Raw genomic sequence first — 21,377 nt, 5'->3', positions numbered from 1 at the left:
TGAGGCTCACAGAGGCTCACAGTCACATCTTTAATCTTTGCCACTCTTGCTCCCTCAATTACTTACTCTTTGCGGAATCCAGACTGACTTTCCTTACAGGACACAATTACAAACGCAGCCCCAGGAAAATTAACATCCATGTTGACTTTGGATTCTGAAATTGGGAATTCTTCAGCAGGGAACTGTTCCGGCGCCGTCTGTAACATAACATTTCATAATGAAAGACCCCAAGCAGCAGCAGCAAACCATCTCCCTCTTCTTTTTTCAAGCATAGCATTGTAAATAACAACATAGTGTGAGGCCATTCCATTTTAATATGATCCAGAGGATCGCTATTGATTGAGTCTTCAGTGTGCCTGCTATGATCAGAATAGGAATACAATTCATCCAGAGAAACAATTCAGTGTGAGAGACAGTATTATGGAAGTTACAATCACACATAAGGCAAGGGCTCCTTATGAAGGAAAACAACACTTCTCAGAAAAACATTACTAAGTACTTTACCTGCAAAAAAGAGCAGATCTGTTTAGTGAGGTCTAACAGACTCTCTTCTCCTTGATGCAGTGTCCGAGTAATGGCAACAGTAAGCCACTCTCTGATGGCTTGTGAATTGCCCTGGTAGAAGAGGTCCGTGGCGGCACAGTTCTGGGAATGGACGCAGTGTTGCAGGGACTGGGCCAGAAGAATAGAACTTGAACTGATTGTTCCATCTGTAATAAAAAGATATGACAAATTCAGAGATCATTTCAATGTGTTTACGTTGCCTGCAAAACAGATAGTGGAAAGGGAAGTTTTAAAAAAACTTGGAAGATTACAAGCCTCTATTTTCACTCCTGAGCAAGTGCAAAACTCCTCCCATAGGTCCGCAGTAGAAAGGATCCACCCAGGACTAGACTTGCACCCCCAATGTAGTTGGCTGCGGATGGGATGGCCCCCTAAATGCCAGCTGTGTTCTTCACCTGCCTTAAGCCACCCCTCAGGGAGGTCTGCCAGACATAGAGCTGTGGGTTCACAGCTGCCTCAATTTGTCCCATGTGTGAAGGCAGGCGTATTTCAATTTACTGCCTAACTACAATGAGGACAAGAGTCCAGAAGCACTCTCCTCCCCACTCATTCTAGATGAGGTGAAAACTGCTTTATATGTTCTCAAGCTTTCCCCACATATAAACAAAACAGCTTTTGGACAGCCCCGAGTGGGTCACAAGCCCCAGCATCTCATGGCTGTCGTTCTGGAGCTAATGGAAGAACTCAAAGAAAAAAACCAAGTGCAGCGCAGAAAGGAGTAGGCAATTCACCAGAATGCCAGTTTGGAAACTGTACGTATTAGCAGGACTTGAATTAAACATTTAAAGAGGGAAAACTAAATAAAAGCTGGTGAAATTATTCTCAAAGCCATGCAAAGTAGTGCTGTACTCTGCAAGAGGATCTTTTACAATGCGGCATCTGTTAGAGGTAGCCAAGTTTCAAAGTAATTGGAGGAGGGAACCAGACACTTTCCAATAGTAAATAATTACTTTTAATTATTAATAACCTATATTTAGCACTTCTTACTTCATCCTTATGTTCCAGCCACGGTACACACATTCCTTTGCATGCAGAATAGCTTTGTCACAATAATTGTCTTTGTTAACACTCACTTGAATTAGCCAAAGATTCCTTTTCCATGATTCAGCACATACATTCTCTAACCAGATCTGTGATTCCAGTAGGAAAAGGACAAACCACTTTGTGAAACGAAGAAGAGTTGAATTTTGAAAACTACGAGACCCAACTGGCATTTAGTTTTACTACCCTGGATTTGAACTATAAAACATTCTCAGTTCCTTACAAGTATCCCATATGGATACTCCCCCCACCCCCCAATAAAGAGAAGTCCACTGATGACAAAGGGACAGAGGCACACTGAATAGACTCTTAGGAAGGACTCTCAACTCTCTTGAACACTTTAGTTAGATCATGAGCAAGAATTTCAGTTTAGAACCCTATCACTACAGTCAGGAGTCCATTGAGACTTTTTTTCAAATACCATTATTATTAACTAATCAATAAATGCCAAATTAATATTTTTTTTTGTTTCCAGAAGCTATTATACCAAAAAAGAGCTGTGATAAATATTAGTGTTTACCAGGAAGAGGTGGTGCAAGAAGTTGGTTGGATAGCAACTGCAGGTGCTCCAGAGTGATATCACGGATAGCAGGAATATGAAACAGCCGAGTAAACATATGTGGAGATTTGGGGGCAAAAATATTGAGGAGAGCCATGCGGCAGTATAGCTTGGCCAGAGAAGCTTCACTTCGCAAAAGCTCTCTAGGAAAACACAAACAACAAAACATAAAATTGCTTCACCACACTTAAAATAAGCCATATCCAGCAACCTGCCCCTGAATCCAAATGTACTTAATTATTTAAAAGGTTCAAGTAGACCCAAATCTTTCTTATTCACTTAAGATGGCACTCAGCCCATCTAATCCTGGTACCAAATTAAGGCACCTGAAGTAGAAGCCAACTCTCCACAAAAAATCAGTCAAGAGTTCTTGAGCTCTTAGACAGCAACTGCCTGATGGTGTAAGAAACCCAAGCTTCAAGGCAGGCAGCTGTGAGACCAGCACATATAAAACCACTTTCACATGAGTAAGTAAAATCCTTCCAACAAGACAATTACAATAAGTTTGCTTTATGACAAAAATTAAATTAAAAAAATCAAAACTCCACTACCCGTTAAAACGTGGAGTTTTAAAGAATCTTTGTGAGCTTTAATCCAACAAGGACAAGAAAATTCAGAAGTTTATTACTGCTTAAAACAAGGTTGTAGTAGATAAATATACTATAGGAAATGCTACAGATCAAATCAGATAATACAGATGCCTTCTAAACTGCATTTCTTTTACCTGTGAATTTGGATATTGGTATTATCCAGGGTAACCAATCCATTTGTTGCAGTCCTCCTATAACCAGCCGGTGGCCTTTCCAACATGTCAATAGGATACCAGTATCTTACCAGAACTCCTTCGCTTCTGAGATATGTCTCTACTTGTACCAGTTCATTCGCCTGGAACATCAAAACCAACACTACTGTCAATAAACACAGTAACTATGATATTTTTTTCCTTCAAAAAGAGCACCAAATCAGCATTCCAAGCAGTTTAGTACACTTAATCATATTTGCTCACAGGCGTGTGATGCCAATACATTAAAAGTCCTCCCATTGTATATTTACTCACGGAATCAACATCCAGAACAACACCATGAAGACCAAATGTTTTCAGCATCCCACGAATAGCAAACTTGGGTAAAGCTGTTCCAACAGCACTACTGGTAACGTTGTTACTGTCAGGAGAGCGAGTCACCACTGTGAGACCTGGTCAGAAAGGGACAACACAAATTTTAAGATAGAGCATTTTTCCTCAGATATAACAATTTATGCAGTACATCCCAAGTGCTAGAGCCCCTTGGCTTTTATTTTCCCCTTAAGATATTTTTTGCTGATTTTACCTTTTCGTACTTTATCAATTGTAAATTTGTTTGCTTCATCTTTGATATCTTCAATAGTGGGAAGGTAGAGGTCTCTCGGGATGCCACCATTTTCCTCGTAAAGGAATTCTACAGTTTGTCGTGCTATATCAACCATTCCTGGTAGACAGAAGGGAGCACTAGTTATTTTCCCCAGTCACCTGAGGTAACTTCTTATTTTCATTAACAACATAAAAAGATGAGCTATCTGATTACTTAAATAGTCTTTGAGTCAGGCTGATAAGATAGGGAGTGGAGCTTTCCTGAGACACACTTGTATGCTTCTCATTAGGGCTCAGAATTCTTACTTTGCTCTTACTGTGACATTCCCACAAACAGGTTGTCTTGCCAGTCCTGTATTAATTTAATTAATTAATCCTCCCTTACTGAAGTGTTCCTCAGAAGTTTTGCCTTGATATAGACAGAAAATGCACGTAGATAACTTCTCAAACTATTCCTCCAAGTATTTATGTATCCACCTCACAACAGCACAACAAATTCTGCCACTACTTCTAAAGCTATTTTCCTTATTTAAATAGTCCAACTGAAGTTAAAAGCGTTACAAAAAAAAAATAATCCCAACCAAATTCTAAGCACTTGACAAAAACAGCAAGAGAACTTTTTTCGTTAATTTAAGTTTTCCAGCCCTGAATACAGTAAAACATAACAGAAACACAGGTCTTATCTTCACACTTGTTGCACATCATATAAACAACGTACTTGGAAGTAAATGTAGCCATACCTAACTGTAAAGCTCCCTTAATCTGATCCAACCCAGACTTCCTCTCAGCCTCATTACGGAATCTTCTTCTAATTGTAGGGAAAACTTTAGTTTCCCAGGCTTTAACCAACAGGGCATAGTGATCCTCCTACAAAGACAAAAGTTATTTAGAACACCAAGAAGAAAGAAAAGGTAACAGTAACTATGTTTTCCTTAAGGAAGTAGGGAAAACCCTTGTGTAGCAAAACCTAAAAATTAAACAACAAGATCTGTATTTGTACTACAAGTTGTAGCAGACAGAGCTTGCCATGTTTCTCACCCGAGGAATATCATCGTCGTCGTCATCATCACTTTCATCATCTGCAATAGGAGGGGGATGAGGATCGGGGCCTGATGTGATAAAATTCTCATAGCTCAGTTCTGTTTTATAGTGGCAAGATGTGTCACTGTCATATTCTGCAAAACACACATGAGAATAATGAGATCATAAGGCACCGGAAGGCATGCAAAAATGTTCTATGAAGTTTCTGAGATTGATTGCATTCCATGGTCTCCAATCAGTCTGTGGAAATGTAATGCATTTTGTCAGAGCATAACCAATTGGCTGATTCAATTAACTATACCATCTTATTGTACTCAAAGCCCTAGTAAGGTAATTTCCCATTGTAGTTGCATTAATTGAGAACAATTTGTGCATCCATATAAAGAAAGACTAAAGTAAAAATTTTCTAATTGCCTTGTCTAAATGCAAGCAAGCATGTATTTGACAATGCTTATTGTATTGCTTTACATAAACAGGCAGTACTTAAGGACTGCAGCCAGGATGTGCTTAAATCCTATTTAATTGATTGAAATTTTTCTTGAAAGATACTTAAAGAAAATATTAATCATCACTTTACGTTGCTGAGCTGTAGCAATAGCAGCAATTCTACAAGGAGGTCCATGGGTCCCAGGATCAGAAGCTATGCTGGTGCCAGCATCGTTATCACTATCAGAAGCCATGGCAAAAGGCAACGCTTCAAAGTTGGCACTTATTTCTTCAGCCAGGTCGATACAGAGATCTGCAGCATTCCTGTGAGCCTGTCCTTCAGCATAGGCAAACTGGCGAGATCCAAAGTTAGCACGGACTTTTGTGTTCTGAAAGATGCACATAAAAGCATTAAGACGAGTTATGGATTGTTTTGATCCTTCTCTTTGCTTTTTTCGAAAAAGTCACCCAAAGGTATAAGCTGATCACATCTCCACGCCATATGGTTTTCCCAGCATTGCTAGCTATAAAACTGGATGCAGCAGGGAAATTATTAAAGCTTCTAAACACAAACTTTGAACGTGCCTTTTTTCTAGCTTCAAGATGCAGCATACCTAGCTAGTATGCTTTGAAGCAAGGTCACTGCTGGGAAGGAATACTAATGGAAGGGCCACTAGTACAGAACAATGCGATCTCATCAAGCTGGCTGCACATTAGTATCCTAATGGGCAGAAAAAATCCAAAATAATGACAAAACATATATGCACCTGGGAATGGTAGTGGGATACCTCAAGCTAAGTCAATAAAAGCAAAAACTATAATTCTACTTTTTTACAGATAGGTAAGCAGCCTCAATACTTTCTATCTAATATTTTTAATTTTTCTGAAAGAGTATGTATCAAGCAACTTATTTCTGTTAAAAACTTGCCTTTTTCTGAATGTGGACAACTGGCCACATTCCACCAGAGACATCTTCTAGATACGGCCCAAGCCGCTGCCCACAATACGTAAAATAAACTCTGCCTTTAGCTGGCTGCCCTGGAGGGGGTGGAGTTCCTTCTGTTCTTTCCCATCCAATTCCTGCTACATCACCTGTAGAGAAATATAATCACCAAAAGAAAACCATGGATTTAATCAGTTCTCTCATCCACCATTTCCTCTACATTTAGAGGATTTTCTGATTTACCAGAGCAGCAAGTTATCTGTATTCTTACATACCAGGAGAGAGAGTCACATCCAATCTAACACTCTTCCACTGCAGCAAGCTGGAGCCATTGTAATGCACTGCTCGCCCATTGCTGAGAAGTAACACAACAAGAACATTAAAAAGAGCACTGAAACAAAAAAGGATTAAAACTTGCTACCAGCTGAAAACTAGGTAACTGTGATACTGACAAAAAAACGGTATGTCAACTCTCCTTATTTCAAAAAGGAGATATTCTAGTTCATAATTTTAACATTCCAGTTAAAACTATGTGTTGCCTACTACAGTGTGCTCACAGTACACCTCCCTATGGAACTCACAAACGTACTGAGCAAGACCATGATTTTTGGTGCACATCTCCAACATACTTGTGAAAGAGACAAGTGCCCACTGGGTTTGTCCAAGCACCATCCCGTTTTTCAGCTTCTGTAGCAAATCCAAACGAAACTATTGGTCCAGTGTCATCATCTGTATCTCCATAGGAAACTATTTCGATTTCCCAGTAGAACGATGGTGCCTAGAAATAAAAATAATTTTTAAAATTCTTTGCAAAACATAGTTAAAATAGACAATTTTTTTTCTTTTCAGGCACTATTAAATATTAAATGGCACAACTGTTGTACAGTTTGAGTTCTTACCTGCACAGGAACTGGTGAAGTGGCATAGATAAACGTGCCTCGAGGAAGTCCCCCACCTGCGCTAGGATCAGCCAAAAAGGTCACAGCTGTGAGATGCGATGAAAACATGCAAGCTCGCACAGGGGGAAACACTCTTGATGGGCTCCACGTGATTTCTTTGGGCTACAAACAGGAACAGAGCATTATTATTTGCTAATTACAGTTGAATTCATCTACTGAAATCCAATGACACATTTTTTTTATGAAGTGCGTATTTAATACAACACATGCAACAACCACAACTGCACTCAAGTCACATCCCATTACAGAAATTCCCTTTAAATGAAATCTTTAAGTAACAATCCAACCAGGCTGGGCTCCAACACCCCAGGCAGACCCTCTGCACTCATTGGCTGGCTTCATTTCCCAGGGGCAGAAGACTCAGCACTGCTTCTGTGCTCACCTGTCTTCTGTCTGCTTGGAGTGGAGGAGGGGGAGGTCGAGCACAGTCACGATACAACATTCGTAACCTTTCACACTGCATTTCTACAACAAGGAGCCTCTCCCCTGTAAGAGCAAACCAAATCAAGTTATGAGGTTCCAAGCAAATTAGTTACTTGAGTCCAACAGTGCAATCTTAATACCAGTGAAGAGAAACAAATATGACCATTTTCATTTTAAGACTGTCATCAAATAGTCTCAGTTAGCTAATCAACAAAATTAAGGACAAAATCTAACGTATGTAAGCAATTGTTTTCCTCATGTTTAATTTAGATCTGGCTAGCAAAGACAATAACGTTAATTCAGATATAAAGTCCATTTCAGTGAGCAAATTCATGACCCTGCAAAAGCAGGAAGTCAAAAGAATTTATGCCTGTAAAAAAAAAAAATAAAATCAGTATGCGCCCTTTTACACTGGAGCTCATACTGAAATCCACTTGGTTCTGACCCTAACATCCTTTGCTTCAGCCACTTTTCCTCCAATGAAAGGCTCTCACATTTCTAAGTCTTGCCCTTGAACTAAGATTTCTGCTGGGCCCACTGCTTATACTTAAACAAGGGGAAAGGAAATCAAGAGATCAATCATAAGGCACAAAAGCAAGCAAAAAGGTCATAAAAAGAAAACATGTAAGTGATAATGTCAAGGAATACAAACTAGGTTACACTGGAAGCAAGAAAAGGGTTCAGAAGCACAGTAGCAGAGAACTAGTCCCAGGACTTGCATCTTCTGGACTTGCATCTAGCATAACCATGTCCTGGCTTAAACTTTTTGCCTAATTTAAAATTATTTAGCCTGATTATTACCTACTCTTACAGCTCTGTGGCTATGAAAAGACATGCCGTACTGTGCTAGCTACCAAACTCTAAGTAGCTGGAGGACAAAACACTGACACGAATTTAAAAGCTATTATGTCTCTGAACTGAATATGACAATGAAGCTTCAAGAAGATGTTGAATACCTACCAGGGCTGCACTCCTGTGCTACCAAATTAAGAACTTCTACAGCAGCTGGACACTGTTGAATGAATTCTTCACAGAACGAGCTGTCTTCTAACAGCTGAGCCATCACCAGGCATGCTCTTAATGGAAAAATAATACATTTAAAGCATTACAAAAGCATACAATGAGTTCAAAGTTGTCCTTATATGTACTGAATTCAAGACTATTTTAAAAGACAGCGTGCCAACTGATCTATTTCTTTGCCTGGTTGCTTAGCCCTCCATTGGAACTTCCACAGTGACAGCTTTCCCCTGCTTCATAATATTTACTTATATGAAGCATTTGCTCAATTCATTGTCAGTGTTACAAGAGGCACTATTTTTTGTGCTCATCTGAACATCATCCAGGCATCAAATGTACTTAAGAAAGCAAGCAAGAACTTTTGTATTGTCCCCTGCTGTCATATATCAATACTCACAGAGGAAGACAATAAGAACCTGTGCGATTTTCTTGAACATTTGTGTACGGTATCAAAACAGATGGAGGTGCTGCACAAAAAACCAGTAACTCACCTGGTTCTTATTTCAGCAAGAAGCCGGACCACTGCCATTACTGGAGTTGAGCCATCTCCTGTTGCAGGAAGTGAGGTGTGAATAGATAGACTTCCCTCCTGAGGAAGCAACATGGACTGGACTGCCTGTACTACCTTCTCAGTAATGGACAGTTTATGAAGAGGCAATGCCTGATGGTGGGGGGGCACGGTAAAAAGTTAAATTCAAGTAGTTAGTTTCTAAGAAATGAGGGTGTTTTATTACCTGGAGTTAATTCTTATTTTGTACTATCACAAAACCAGCACCAAACACCAGTTAAAAAAGAAAAAAATAACTAAACCAAAAAACCCAACACAGTATGCAATGGAACATCTTTAAGTACCAACAGATGAATATCCATGTTACTTGAATGAGAACATAAATATAGATATTGTTAAGGTAAGTTTAAAATAATGAGGCAAACTTTACGAATAATCTTTAATCAAAGATGAAACGGACTTTTTACATGCTGTAGATTAATTGCCAGTATGCTGTGACCAAAAAAAGAAATAATTGATATTATACTTAATACTGGATTTCTTAAAACTACCGTACCTCAGATCTTGGAACACAGAGCCTAGATAATGGAATAGTTAATGTGTCTGATGCTTGTGAGGTCTTTCTACCGTCTATACTGGTAGGTGGAAATTTGACCGTTGCTATACCTTCTTGTTCATTAATAGATGCCACAACTCCAATGCTTCCTGCTATTCCTTTACCCAAAACCTACAACCAAAAAAGGTCTGCATAAGATTTAAGGCTTTACAAACAAGAAAGAGTGTTTAACACCACACACAAATAGCGCTGGGTGTTTTAGGAAAAAAATAACACACAACAGCCGTCTCTACAAGTGTTACTGCAACTGCTTCACAATCACAGGCAGTCTGCACACCGCTTCACAAGTATGCCAATGCAGGCAAAGCATGGTCAAAAGCACCAGTTCTCATCTAAGGTACAAAACCGGAATGGTGCTGGGTTACCTGAACTTCAGACCCTATTTTAATTGTCTCCTTAAAGCCACCCAGAGCACAAAGGGCAGCTACTGCCTGCCGAGCAATTCTCTGAAGTTTAGCAAGTTTCCTTCCACTGCTACTCCCATTCTCCAAAATACTTTCTGCATATTTCCCAAGTTGTGGAATGTACATCAGAGCCCGAGACAGAACCTGAAGACAGAAGCAAAAATACCAGAGAATGACTTCAAAGCACAATTCAAGCAAAAACCAATACCCCAAGCCTCCAGCCCACACACAGTCTCAGAAGAATTATTTTTGTTCTTGAAGGGAATTATATAACTCGGAATATTCTAAGTTCTCTGAAGTGTGAACACCATCAAAGCCAGTTCTATTCCCTAGTAACTTTTAGAATCGTGGAGTTACATCCATGGTCTCAGCAGAAGTCTTCACTCGGGGATTTAGCCTAAGCAACAGATTAGGTGCTAAAGGATGCAGAGGAACATAAAAGCAGTGGGCTGCACCTTCCAGCCAACACTTCAGACCCTCAGAGGTCATGGCAAAGAGGACTGAATAGCAAAGGTAGAATAACTACCTGGCAAAGCCAAGGTAACTCCCAAGAAAATCAGCATTATTAATTACTGAAAAGTGACAGGTGAATTGCAGAATGGCAATTCCCTAATGCTGGATAATTTTTGATTATTTATTCTACCCTAAGCCATCAGATAGATACTATCTACTAGAAGGGGCTGCTTCTATGCAGTTACACATCCCGGTTTGAAGCATCAGTAGTAGTAAATCAAAAAAGGAGTAGCTTAGGAAATCACTAATAAATAAGTGCTCTTAACTACTCAATACACGCTTGATGTAGAATTTGATACTTAATCTTTCATTTGCTTACTTTTTCAGCAGTTGTTGTCCATATCTGAGCTGCATTGGATTCTGGTGCCATCAACAAGCTATGTAACAAAGCGATCACCTCTGCTGCCATGCTGTTTGCAACATGACCACTAATGAATGGCCTCACAGGATCAGTCCTATACAGGACAAGAAAGCAAGCTGCCCATTCAAATTTCAAAACAAGAGAAGGAAAAGAAGCTTCCATTGTCAACAACAATATGCAGCACAATAAAGGGAAGTTTATGAACATCCAGTTTATTTTCTAGAGCACCACAAATACGGATACACAGAAAAGCAGAATTTAGACTTTAAGTACAGCATTGAAGTGACCTACCTGGCAAGCTCAGAATTCCTCTCTCTGCAAATAGAGGTTTGTGCGGTCTTCTTTTTGTCCCCGGTGGACAACCCACTAGTAGCTTCTGGATTGATGGTTTCTATGGGTGGCCCAACACTAACAATTAGACCAGACTGTGCCCACTTAGTTGCCTTTCGAAGAGCTGCAGCAGCTTCTTCTGTAATAACTTCACAGCAGCCACTCTGAAAACAAAATTGCCGTAAGATAAATACTCGTTAGGTCTATAAGGCCACACTATGCGATGCATTTAACTCCCCTCCCTCTGCATATGTAGAAGTGCTGAGAACACATCAAAACACCTTCCTGCATATGTATTAGTCACAATCATAAGACAGTTTTAATCTGTTGCTTTTTCTCATCTACGAAGAGATCAGATCAATGTGCATTCATTGCCTTCAATATTCTGTTCTTAGCTTAACGTATAGTTTCTCTTCTCTGATCAAAAAGCCACACATGAGTATTTCCGATACAAACACTCAAGAACGTGTCTGAAAACACACATGAAAATTTAAGCATGTGGTTTAAAATTCGTACTACCGATGTGCATGAAACACTTCAGGAAAGAGACTATTGAAGGGGCTTAAACATAACCTACAATGTTAGAAGAAGCATTAACTGAAATTCTTTTTCATCTTTTACCCCTGTATTTACATCAGTAACTACATAACTTCATACATAATGTTAACATTATCTTTCTGAACAGTTCTGTAAATTAAACAACATTTAACAAAGGGGATTTAACATCACTGAAAACCAAGAATTCTGAATGGACACCGATTTTTACAATGTTGAGTAATTCTTCAGTTATTCCTTTTCTTACTTTTGTCATGTCGCGATCCATTTTCACCACTTTCTCCATATTGGCTCCAGTTCCTAGTCGGAATGGACGACCTTCTGAGCTACTATTAAAGTGAAAACAAAACACATTAGCTTTGTTTTCATTGGTGGAAAAAAATAGCTGTCCAATTTAATATAATATACATGTTTTCAAATTATTTGAAAGCAACCCTTGCAACTGAATTGCTCAACAGTAATAGAAATACTTGATAGTCAAGGACATACACAACTGCACTGTAATTACTACAGGAATTTAATACTATTGAATGTAGTTACTTGCATAGCAATTTAACCCTTCCCCCTCAAAAAGAAGCATCATAAAATTGGCTTTTACTGAACACAAACACCTAAGGACTCTGAGTTCACTTAAGAACACCCAACAGTTATAGCCTTGAGTATCATTTTTAGGGCATGGGTTTAAAACCACTTTGGAGTGGGGGAAGATGAAACAAGGAACACAAAATGCAAGAGGTGATAGCACTGGCTGTTTGATAGTCAGATCTCAGAACCCAGATGTGCACTAAGAGTAATAAAAGCTGTAATCGCAAATTATTATCCAGCATATGCATTATTAAAAGTAATGCTTGTAAAGCTATTTTGCTTTGATTCTATTTGTTAGTCCTACATATTCTGTAATACTGTAACAACATACGTTCAATTTTTCTGATGAAGTATCATTTAGGTAGCTAATTTTTCATGACTGTTTTCAGACAGATTAAGGTGTTTTTATGTTCCTTTACTAGTGGCTTAAGTGGCTTGTAAGCAAGGCCAAAACAAAATATCACACTTCCTATCCCCCTCCTCCCTTTATACATCTGCATACTCTGCTTTGCTTCAGCTTTGCTGCTCTCATCATTGCTAAATAGTCTTCTACAAAACAGACAAGTTCAGGAACCACTGGGATTTAAATTTTTTCTGCTGTTGCCTCACCACAAATTCAGCATAGTGGTACGCATTTTTACCCAGGTAACAGTACACTGAGTTAATGCTAAACCATTTTTGCATTATAATATTATTCTGCCAGTAACAACAACAAACTGGGAAGACATTTTGCTTTCCCATTTACTATTATGTCTAGGATACATTTTTCTACAGCTGTAGCACTTAAAAAAAGAAGATAAACTGGACTGCCGAAATTGGTTGCTAATTCCAAGCCAGTGAGTTAAGGTTACCTTAGTAATGGCTGAAGGACTTCATGGGATGACTGGTCTTCCCGTTTATGAATAAAAATAGAAAGTTTACCATCAACTGCCTCACTTTCTTCTCCAGGATCTTTATCACCTTTTATGGAATTTTTAGGGCTGGCTTTTGCCAAAGTAGTATCTGGCTCAGAGGCAGTTGGAGAAAGAACTGTCTGGCACCCTAAAAAGAAAAAAAAAAAAAAAAAAAAAAAGAAAAACACACAACATGAGCTCCACCAACAAACTGTCTTGCCCTTGAAACTAATGCTAACACACCTGAGATGTGTCTAAAACATCACTGTGATACACAACTTAGTCTGAGAACAGTTAAGAAGCAGATGGAAAGTCACAGAAATATCCCATCTTTCAACACTGACATATCACATTTCTTTTCCCACTTAAGCTTTCCATCAATACAAAAGCTCCTTGCAGAAACATGACTTGCTTTGCAATTTCTCAAATTAGCATGACATCAAAAAGATGCCAGTACCTGGTACTACATAATCTGCCAGCTTTGCCAACAGCAGAGAGGCAATCTTGGAGGCTGGGTCACTGGGATCATCCTGTTCACTGTTCAGAGAGGGCACTGAATAACTCCAGGGAGGCAATTCCACATTTCCACAGTCCTCAACACTCATGAGAGGCAGTGCAGCACGACACAACTGGAGGATTATAAGGACCAACTTTGGAGAAGGACGTTGATCTAAGAGAAGTGACAGAAGCTTGGACACACAGGCTGGCTGGCTGAGGATTGCTTTACCTATGTGACTCCTGAAAGGGAAAAAAACCCAACAAACCAGGTAACTGCTGTTTAAAAAAAAAAGAATTGATTTTTGATGATGCTTTTGGAATGAAAAACAAATGAATTTACAAGATTTAATTTAAAAAAAATTCGGTGCTGGACAAAATTGTATCTTCAACAGGCATTACATAATCTAATAGCCCTGATTAAACATGAATATCAGTTTACAACCAAGTTTTATAATGGTTCTGAAAGTTACCTTACCTTTGCTACCGTAAAAAAAAACCAAAAAACAAACAAACCAAACCCCAAAAACAACCCCCAGGAGAACCCTCACCTGCTCTCATACATAGAAAAGCATTCTCCAGAGACAAAGGTCTAGTACCTTGACAGGTCATTAAGAAGACTGAGAACATCTTGAAGCGCATCATTTCCTGCAGCTTGATTACCACAACACTCCGTAGCTCTCGCGAGGTGGTTGGTAAGAAGGCTGGAGACCTGACGAGCCAGACCCGAATGAACAGCTTCTGTTGAACCACCTTTAAAAGTAATGCCAGAATACACAATTGTAATTAACAAAAACAGATGTACACTTCCACAGATTTCTTACCCATACACACAAAATAGTAAAAAATATTTTTGTTTTGCTGTAGCAAAACTTATGTATATAAACCTGTCTTTAATTAAAAATAAAACCTGTACAACATTATGTCCCATGAGCCAATAGCACAGATAAGTTTATCTATGTTATGGATGAATCCTGTCACAGAAGTAAAGCATAAGTGATCACTCAGGGTCTCCAAGTTCTCTGGTTATGCCTAGACAGAACCAGGTGGCAGACTTGAAATTATCTGCAACAAACACTCCCGTGAGAAGGAAAAAAAGGAATTAAAAAAACCAACAAGAAAATCAACTTGGTTTGGTATCCACTTTTGTATTCTACAAACCCGCACAGTACTGAAGTCAAATGCCTTTTACATTGACACCACGTCACAGGTACTTGGGCAATTCTAAAGCACACAGGAGAAAGACAAGCTGGCAGCATTCCTACCTTCTTCCTTCTCCCATTCGACACAGCGATTGGCTAGCACCTGGAAGGCAGCCCAAGCCATGGTGGCCACCTTCTGTTTCTTAGTCTGTTTTTCATTTGAACTGGATTCAGTCTGGCTGCTTAAACTGCAAAGCCGGTCCATAAGTTGTACCAGGCCACTACGTACCAAACACTTCTCTTCACTCCTGTAGAAGAAGAGGAATTCAGATTTTACTGAAGTAACTTTTTAGTCACTAGCAACAGACACACAGAAAATTCAGAACTTGCTGTTAACTCAGCAATTAGTTACTTCACTTTGCAGAAAGATGGTTCTGTCTCTCCCTTGCCTTCCCCAGCTGAAATTCTGTATTCTGAGAAATTTTAACAGGATGTTCTCAGATACTCCTCATGACAAATAAAAGGAATATATTTATTCCATATAATACTTCTCTTTAAAGGCAAAAGCTAATAAGGACAGCTGTGGATGCCCTCCTTCCCTTCCTGAAAGGAATACTTTCATACCTTGTGTAAGGTATTGTGCATAAGAGGCCAATGCTGTTTGCACAAGCAATGGGGTAGCGAGCACACAGCGAGACCACAGACGTCATCGTCTCTCCAAAAGCTTCCTGGACTTGTTCCACCATCCCACCACATGTGAGCTCTTCAATTCTGTTGGTAGTTAGATATTTGAAATGGCAGGCTTTCCAGGTTAAATAACATGAACAAACTTCCAAATGTAGTTTAAAAAAAAAAAATAATCGGCACATATTAAGGATTACTCAAAGAATACTTAGAAGCAAAACTGTACATCACAAACAAAATACTTACAAAATATTTATCAAATTTAAATGACAGTACTACTATAAGCCAAATCTACTACTACCTAATTAACATGAACTTAGAATAGACTAAGATACTCTATATACGTATCTGTGGTCACATCATCTCAGTATGAAAGGGAAGTTTATCTACTGCCAAATGAAAGCATTTCTTAGAAGTTTCTGCCTTTTTACCACACAGGGTCACACTAATTGTTGCAAGCTTAGTTGTGCCAGCTTGAGCCCTCACAGCTAGTCACTTCTCATGGTTTTTCTTCACACAAAGCAATGTACTACCTTCTAAGAGACAGAAACATTTAATTATTTTCAGAGAAATGAACAAACCTCGGCCCTCCCTGAAGTACCATGGTCACTGGGCCTACAAGATGTGTCACACCACCAACCCGAACAGCCGCCGTCAGCAACTCTCTCATGTGCACTAGGGCTTGCTTCCTTGTATTCCCACGACGCCACCGTGTCTGAGCAGCTAGCAGAAAACCACTGCTGGATACCTAGAAGATTTGGTTTGGTTTTGTTAATGACACCTCCCTTCTTTATGAAGGTTTGAATTTGAAAGTATCATGGTTTAGGACATGTAAAATGACATACCGCTTGGTCAGGATTGGTTCCAATGAAAGCAAACAGTTGCCCCAGTAAAACACTGTACGTGGGTTTATCTCTGCTGTCCTCAATGGTCAGTGACTGGAGAAGAGTAAAAGAGCTGCTTCTATGGCTGGTAACGTGGCGGCGCCTATGAGAATATAGGATAATTACACATGGCATCAGTAAGCTGATCCAATGAAAAAAAATCTGCTATGCTTGCAAAGTTTATGGTGATTTTAACACCACAGGCCACATTATTGTAAAGCAGTTTAATGGAATAAATGCTTGTATACCTTTGACTTGATCTAGCAAACTCAATATCTTCATTACCAATCATTTCTAAGTCAGATGGTGCTGACATACTGCGAAGAAAGACAGGCTGGCGGACTGCATGCGATATCACTTTTGTTTCAGATGCTGATTTACAGGCTGCAGAATATGAAAGAATGTTACTCCTGGTGTAGGAGGTTCTTTACAAACTGTTTTTAAAATCACTGTGGACATGCCAGTGGAAGTTATAACATAGCACGGGGAAAACCCAGTCCAAGCAAGAACTTACATCTCAGTTCTGAGGACTTTCCTGTTTTCAGTTAGTTTCAAGTTAGTTTTGATTTGATTAGGTTAAGCATTTTCCCCTCAAAAATTCAGGGGACTAGAGTTTAAATTCGACATACTATTAATCAGACCTTAATTTACCATGTTTATGGCCATCAGAAAACAAAGACAAATTCATTTACTGTAAAAGAATTTATTTAATATGAGAAAGTGAAAAAGAGAAGGTTTAATTTTAATTTAATTTAAAGAGAGATAATAAGAGAAAGAATAAATTATATCTTTAGGAAAAAAAGGTACAATGCTGATAGTACGATATGTACCTGGAGTCTCTGCAGGGGTACCAGATATACTTCTTGTGATACCCGACTGTGCCGCAATAGTGACATGTAATAACAGCTCTGCTCTGTTCATCAAGCTTTTAACTAATGTTTTTGTTTTTGCTAGGGGATGAGAGGTCTTCTGTATCAGTGAATTCACTTCTTGAAAAAACTTCTCCCTAAGATTATGAAAGAAAAATAGAAGCAGCAAACTCAATTTTGTTCTAATGCCTTCTGAAATGAATTGTTACTGTGAGAACAGTTATTTTAAAGAAGGCATACAGCATCAACTATTCTATGCCTTCAAAGCAGAAAAAAACCCAAACAAGTGACTTGTTAGTAAGTACTAGTAGCTGTAGGTACTAATATGTTATTATATTTAGCTAATATATAGCTAAAACATAAAAATATAGTAACAAATTTTTAGCACAAATGTTTCTAACAATTTAATCATATACTGCTAGACAGACAGAAAAATGAAGTCTTAAAGTATCTGCATCCCTGGTTAGAAGTTCATCTGAATTCCATCCATCTAAATCTGCTCCCAAAGACTGTATTCTTTCTATAGGTCTATGAGCTCTTAATGGAATTAGGCATAAAATGTTTTCGAAACATTCAGCACCAGCTTCTGGTTCACATCTTTAAGTGTCACAGGGTACAATGAGATTCAAGTGCTTAGCTGGATAAGCGTGTGTGTAGGCAACTAACTGCATAACTACCTTTGGAACTCAGTGAAATTCCACAGCTGCTTAAAGCTGCCGCTATTTTAAGTACCTTGCCTAAATGGTACACTCCCCAGCCAAGCTACTAACCTTAATGCCAGGACCACATTCTCAAGATCACTTCCATCAAAAGAAACTTCCTTCATTGAACACAGAAGTTCTAGTTCTTTCATCTTGCTCTAAACAAAGTGAAGGAAGAGGATGAACATGTGTTGAGAGCAGCGTGAAGCATGAGTGCACACAGCAGCCACAATGCTTACCTCATTGAAATGATAATCATAAAAGAAGGGGACATTGTTCTCCAGCTTCCCATGCATAGCGTCATCTACCTCATTCTGCCATTTCTGCTCCAGCTCGGCCACACTCTAATAAAGAGACAAGAATAATACCTATTGCAGCTGTTCATCTTGAGGAGCAGACTTAAAAGAAGAAATCTGAGTACATTTTGCATTCCTGTTTCTAAAATGCTGTTAATACAACTTTATTCTTAAAAAAAGCCTTCTGTTTTATGTAGTTTTATTTTTACCTGCAATTGTCTCTCCATGGCATTTAGCTTCTTGAAGGTCTCTCCCATAATTTTACAAAGTAAATCATATTCTTCAGCATGTTCTTCCTGATACTGGAAATTTATCAGGGACTGGAGTGCATCAACCAAATTCAAATGTTTAATCACACATGAAACCACCATCTCCTCCATTACTTCTGGCTGAATCACTTCCCTAGGGTTATAGGTAAAGCCAAACTGATTAAGCACGAATAGTGGGCAAACTTTGACAATTTATATTCACAATTCACTAGATGCTGCATTCACAAATAAATATCTGCAGGATATTAAATGCATACCACAATACATGACAGGCATGCCACATCCTCACTGCTGCTTTTTTAGCTTGCTCACTTCGGCACCAAACATTTCAAACAACAAAAGTCAAGTTAGAAAAATAGAGCAAAACAATAACTACTCACTTTATACTAGGTCTAAACTGAGGCCGAGCACGTCCAGAAATTTCCCTGAGTTTTATCATGATTCCTGGAGGCAGTCTAATCCTAGGCAGATCAAAATAGTGTCCAACTGGAGGCACTAGAACATCAGAAGGATATGTAAATTCTCTATCTTCATCTATAGTAAGAGGCAACGGAGAGGGACTGGGTGTAAGGGCTGGAGATATCACACCATTAGCTTCCACCTGCCACTGGCACCTGGGAAAATAAGAACAGATGAAAAGGATTTTCAGTTTTTTCTTCTCTAACTCTCCCCGTTCTTTCAGAAAGACAACGACACATTACAAAGACAGACTACATATTAATATATTCAGCATGGCTTGTAGCAAGCATAGCCCAATTCTCCTCTACTTGTTCTAAAGAAAACCTCTATTAGAGAGAATACTCCCTTAGTTTTAGGCAACACAGAACTGCTCAACAGACTCTGCAGGAAAAATTATCAAAACTTCATCTTACAACTTGCACACAACTTGCACACAACTACAAAAGTCACCTTCCCACATGCAGACGCAGATCAATTTTTTTTTTTTTTTTTTACCTTTGCAATAGTTTAGATCTTAAGAGCTCTTGACAGGTTTCTTCATCTTTGGTAATTTCTGGTCCATTGTATAATATTCGCAGCATAGAACAAGCTAACACAGAAAGACCAAGTGCCAGGTCAACTAAGAACGGCAAGCCTCCTGACACATCCTCTGAAGACTCCTGTAGTAGGAACAGTGATAAGTTGCACTAATCAATCAACCACGAAGTCCTTCCCCAATATATTTCAAGATAGGAGATTCTATATTTCTTATATATAATTTTCTATATAAAATATATAGATATTTATCTATCAATTGTAGGTCTCATACAGAGGTATAGCGAAAAAATACTTAACAATTAAAAGCAATATATAACAACTCCTCAAGACAAGAAACAAAGGATTTAAACATTATTTTCCTGAACCAAGAAAGAAAATGTAAAGTTATTTTTGGTTCAGTCATTCTCTGGCGTGCAGATCTGTCATCTCACAGGCCTAGTCCTAGCTTCCTGACAGTGGGGTCCAAGTTTCCTTATGTTTGATCCCAGTGTCCCTCCCCTCTCTTCTTTATAGGCTGGAATCAGCATTCCCTCATTAAATCTCTGCTTTCCAGGTTGTTACAAGATACCCATCTCTCCAAAGAAATCCTGATCTACAAGCAGCAGGGGATATTAAAGTGCCTTCACCCAAGTCCAGTGCCAATGGCAAGAGACAGATAAAGACATACTTGGTAATAACTATCTTCATAAAACCCTAAGCATGATACAGACCATGCCACAGGATATCTCTAGCTAAGAAAGCCAAACGTCTAAAACTTAGGTCCTTTACATTGTAAAAAGATAGTTTGTCTTATTGCCAAAAATTACTGTTTTAAATTTCAAAAGTTCACTTCCAACTTCGAAGTACATTTCTATTTGATTTGGAATGCGTAACAGACAGAAGATAAATTGAAGGTGAACCTCTCCCATGGAATCTGTCATGTTTGAGTACCTGTGCTCGAACAGTGCAAGCAAAGCCCCACATAGCTTTGTCTGGAGTGTTGTGCTCACGACCACTCCGCATTTCAAAGGAGAAGGTGACTGTATCTCCTTCCACCTTAAAATTTTGATGGGGAGGAGGGGGGGGGGGGGGAGGGGGGAAAAAAGAAGATACATTTAAGAATTGATGCAAACAAACAGGCTTTTTATAAAAGTGGCTTCTATTATGGCTTAATGCTTTTCATGACAGTTATCTAAGTATTATTTTTATCTCCAATAATATACTCCGATTTAAGATTCTTCCCTTTTGTAAGGATGCCTTTTAGTTGAAAATTTGTTTTAATTTTGCTGGTGGCTAACTACATAGTAAAACAAAAAAACCAACATAGAATTTATCAATCTGTGTTACTTGGCTTTGATTTTCATCAAAACTCATTCACTGTTTGTCTGCAAGAAACCATGCAATAATCAACAGTTTTCTTCCTGAAGGAAGACAGACATGCTCTTCAAGAAGAATGTCAACACATTAATAGAAGAGTTTGCTAAAAAAACAGTATAAAAATCTATGTCCGAAAAATAAATGAAATTCCATTAACTGCAAACAGCCAAGTGCTTGTCTGAAATTGCTTTACAGGTTTTTACTTCTTGTTTTTCTTTTGGAAATTATTTTTGTTATGTATATAAGCCCAGTTTTAGTGTAGGGCAATACAGCAGCACAAACATATTAAAAAAATAAATCATACTGCATACAATTTGAGGGAACATAACTGCAAAATTCTTGAAATACTGAATTTTCAAGACGTTTGAGATTTCTCTGTCTTAGCTTTACTGTCAAAAGCATCCAACGTAATTTTAAAACCCAACACAAATGGTTGGAAAATTGCTACGTTTACGACTTGTTACATTTGTGGGTTACTGTTAAAAAACATGCAGTCATGTCCACAGACCTTGGGAAAATACGCATTGCCTCAAATTGTGCAAGAATTTGTCCTAGGAATATATATTTATGATAAAAGTAGTGCCAGTAGAGACTCCAGA

General features: G+C 38.7%; 1 protein-coding gene across 6 annotated transcripts in view; it reads right to left on the bottom strand.

The window, feature by feature from the left end:
* The window catches only part of HECTD4 (HECT domain E3 ubiquitin protein ligase 4), a 76,721-nt gene that overhangs the window by 18,701 nt on the left and 36,643 nt on the right, over positions 1-21,377 (bottom strand). For 5 of the 6 annotated variants that reach the window (XM_040608471.1, XM_040608481.1, XM_040608492.1 and 2 more), the window contains 36 exons: positions 20,353-20,457; positions 19,381-19,544; positions 18,807-19,040; positions 18,367-18,559; positions 18,101-18,205; positions 17,931-18,019; positions 17,122-17,297; positions 16,540-16,675; positions 16,253-16,394; positions 15,989-16,155; positions 15,348-15,494; positions 14,847-15,031; positions 14,181-14,334; positions 13,544-13,824; positions 13,045-13,234; positions 11,856-11,937; positions 11,015-11,217; positions 10,682-10,817; positions 9,811-9,993; positions 9,386-9,556; positions 8,813-8,982; positions 8,265-8,380; positions 7,264-7,367; positions 6,822-6,983; positions 6,552-6,700; positions 6,198-6,277; positions 5,908-6,071; positions 5,131-5,368; positions 4,551-4,687; positions 4,253-4,379; positions 3,493-3,630; positions 3,222-3,358; positions 2,889-3,049; positions 2,126-2,307; positions 505-710; positions 67-197 (listed from right to left, as the gene is read on the bottom strand). In XM_040608471.1, the coding sequence (XP_040464405.1) occupies positions 67-197; positions 505-710; positions 2,126-2,307; positions 2,889-3,049; positions 3,222-3,358; positions 3,493-3,630; positions 4,253-4,379; positions 4,551-4,687; positions 5,131-5,368; positions 5,908-6,071; positions 6,198-6,277; positions 6,552-6,700; positions 6,822-6,983; positions 7,264-7,367; positions 8,265-8,380; positions 8,813-8,982; positions 9,386-9,556; positions 9,811-9,993; positions 10,682-10,817; positions 11,015-11,217; positions 11,856-11,937; positions 13,045-13,234; positions 13,544-13,824; positions 14,181-14,334; positions 14,847-15,031; positions 15,348-15,494; positions 15,989-16,155; positions 16,253-16,394; positions 16,540-16,675; positions 17,122-17,297; positions 17,931-18,019; positions 18,101-18,205; positions 18,367-18,559; positions 18,807-19,040; positions 19,381-19,544; positions 20,353-20,457 (5,645 nt within the window). The remainder of the gene's footprint in view (positions 1-66; positions 198-504; positions 711-2,125; positions 2,308-2,888; positions 3,050-3,221; positions 3,359-3,492; positions 3,631-4,252; positions 4,380-4,550; positions 4,688-5,130; positions 5,369-5,907; positions 6,072-6,197; positions 6,278-6,551; positions 6,701-6,821; positions 6,984-7,263; positions 7,368-8,264; positions 8,381-8,812; positions 8,983-9,385; positions 9,557-9,810; positions 9,994-10,681; positions 10,818-11,014; positions 11,218-11,855; positions 11,938-13,044; positions 13,235-13,543; positions 13,825-14,180; positions 14,335-14,846; positions 15,032-15,347; positions 15,495-15,988; positions 16,156-16,252; positions 16,395-16,539; positions 16,676-17,121; positions 17,298-17,930; positions 18,020-18,100; positions 18,206-18,366; positions 18,560-18,806; positions 19,041-19,380; positions 19,545-20,352; positions 20,458-21,377) is intronic. The other variant, XM_040608510.1, reaches the window with a different exon arrangement.

Source organism: Falco naumanni, chromosome 1 (genome assembly GCF_017639655.2).
Source record: "Falco naumanni isolate bFalNau1 chromosome 1, bFalNau1.pat, whole genome shotgun sequence".
In the NCBI taxonomy this organism is placed as follows: domain Eukaryota; kingdom Metazoa; phylum Chordata; class Aves; order Falconiformes; family Falconidae; genus Falco; species Falco naumanni.
The sequence above is the reverse complement of the archived record's forward strand: the minus strand, read 5'-3'. Positions and strand labels throughout refer to the sequence as shown.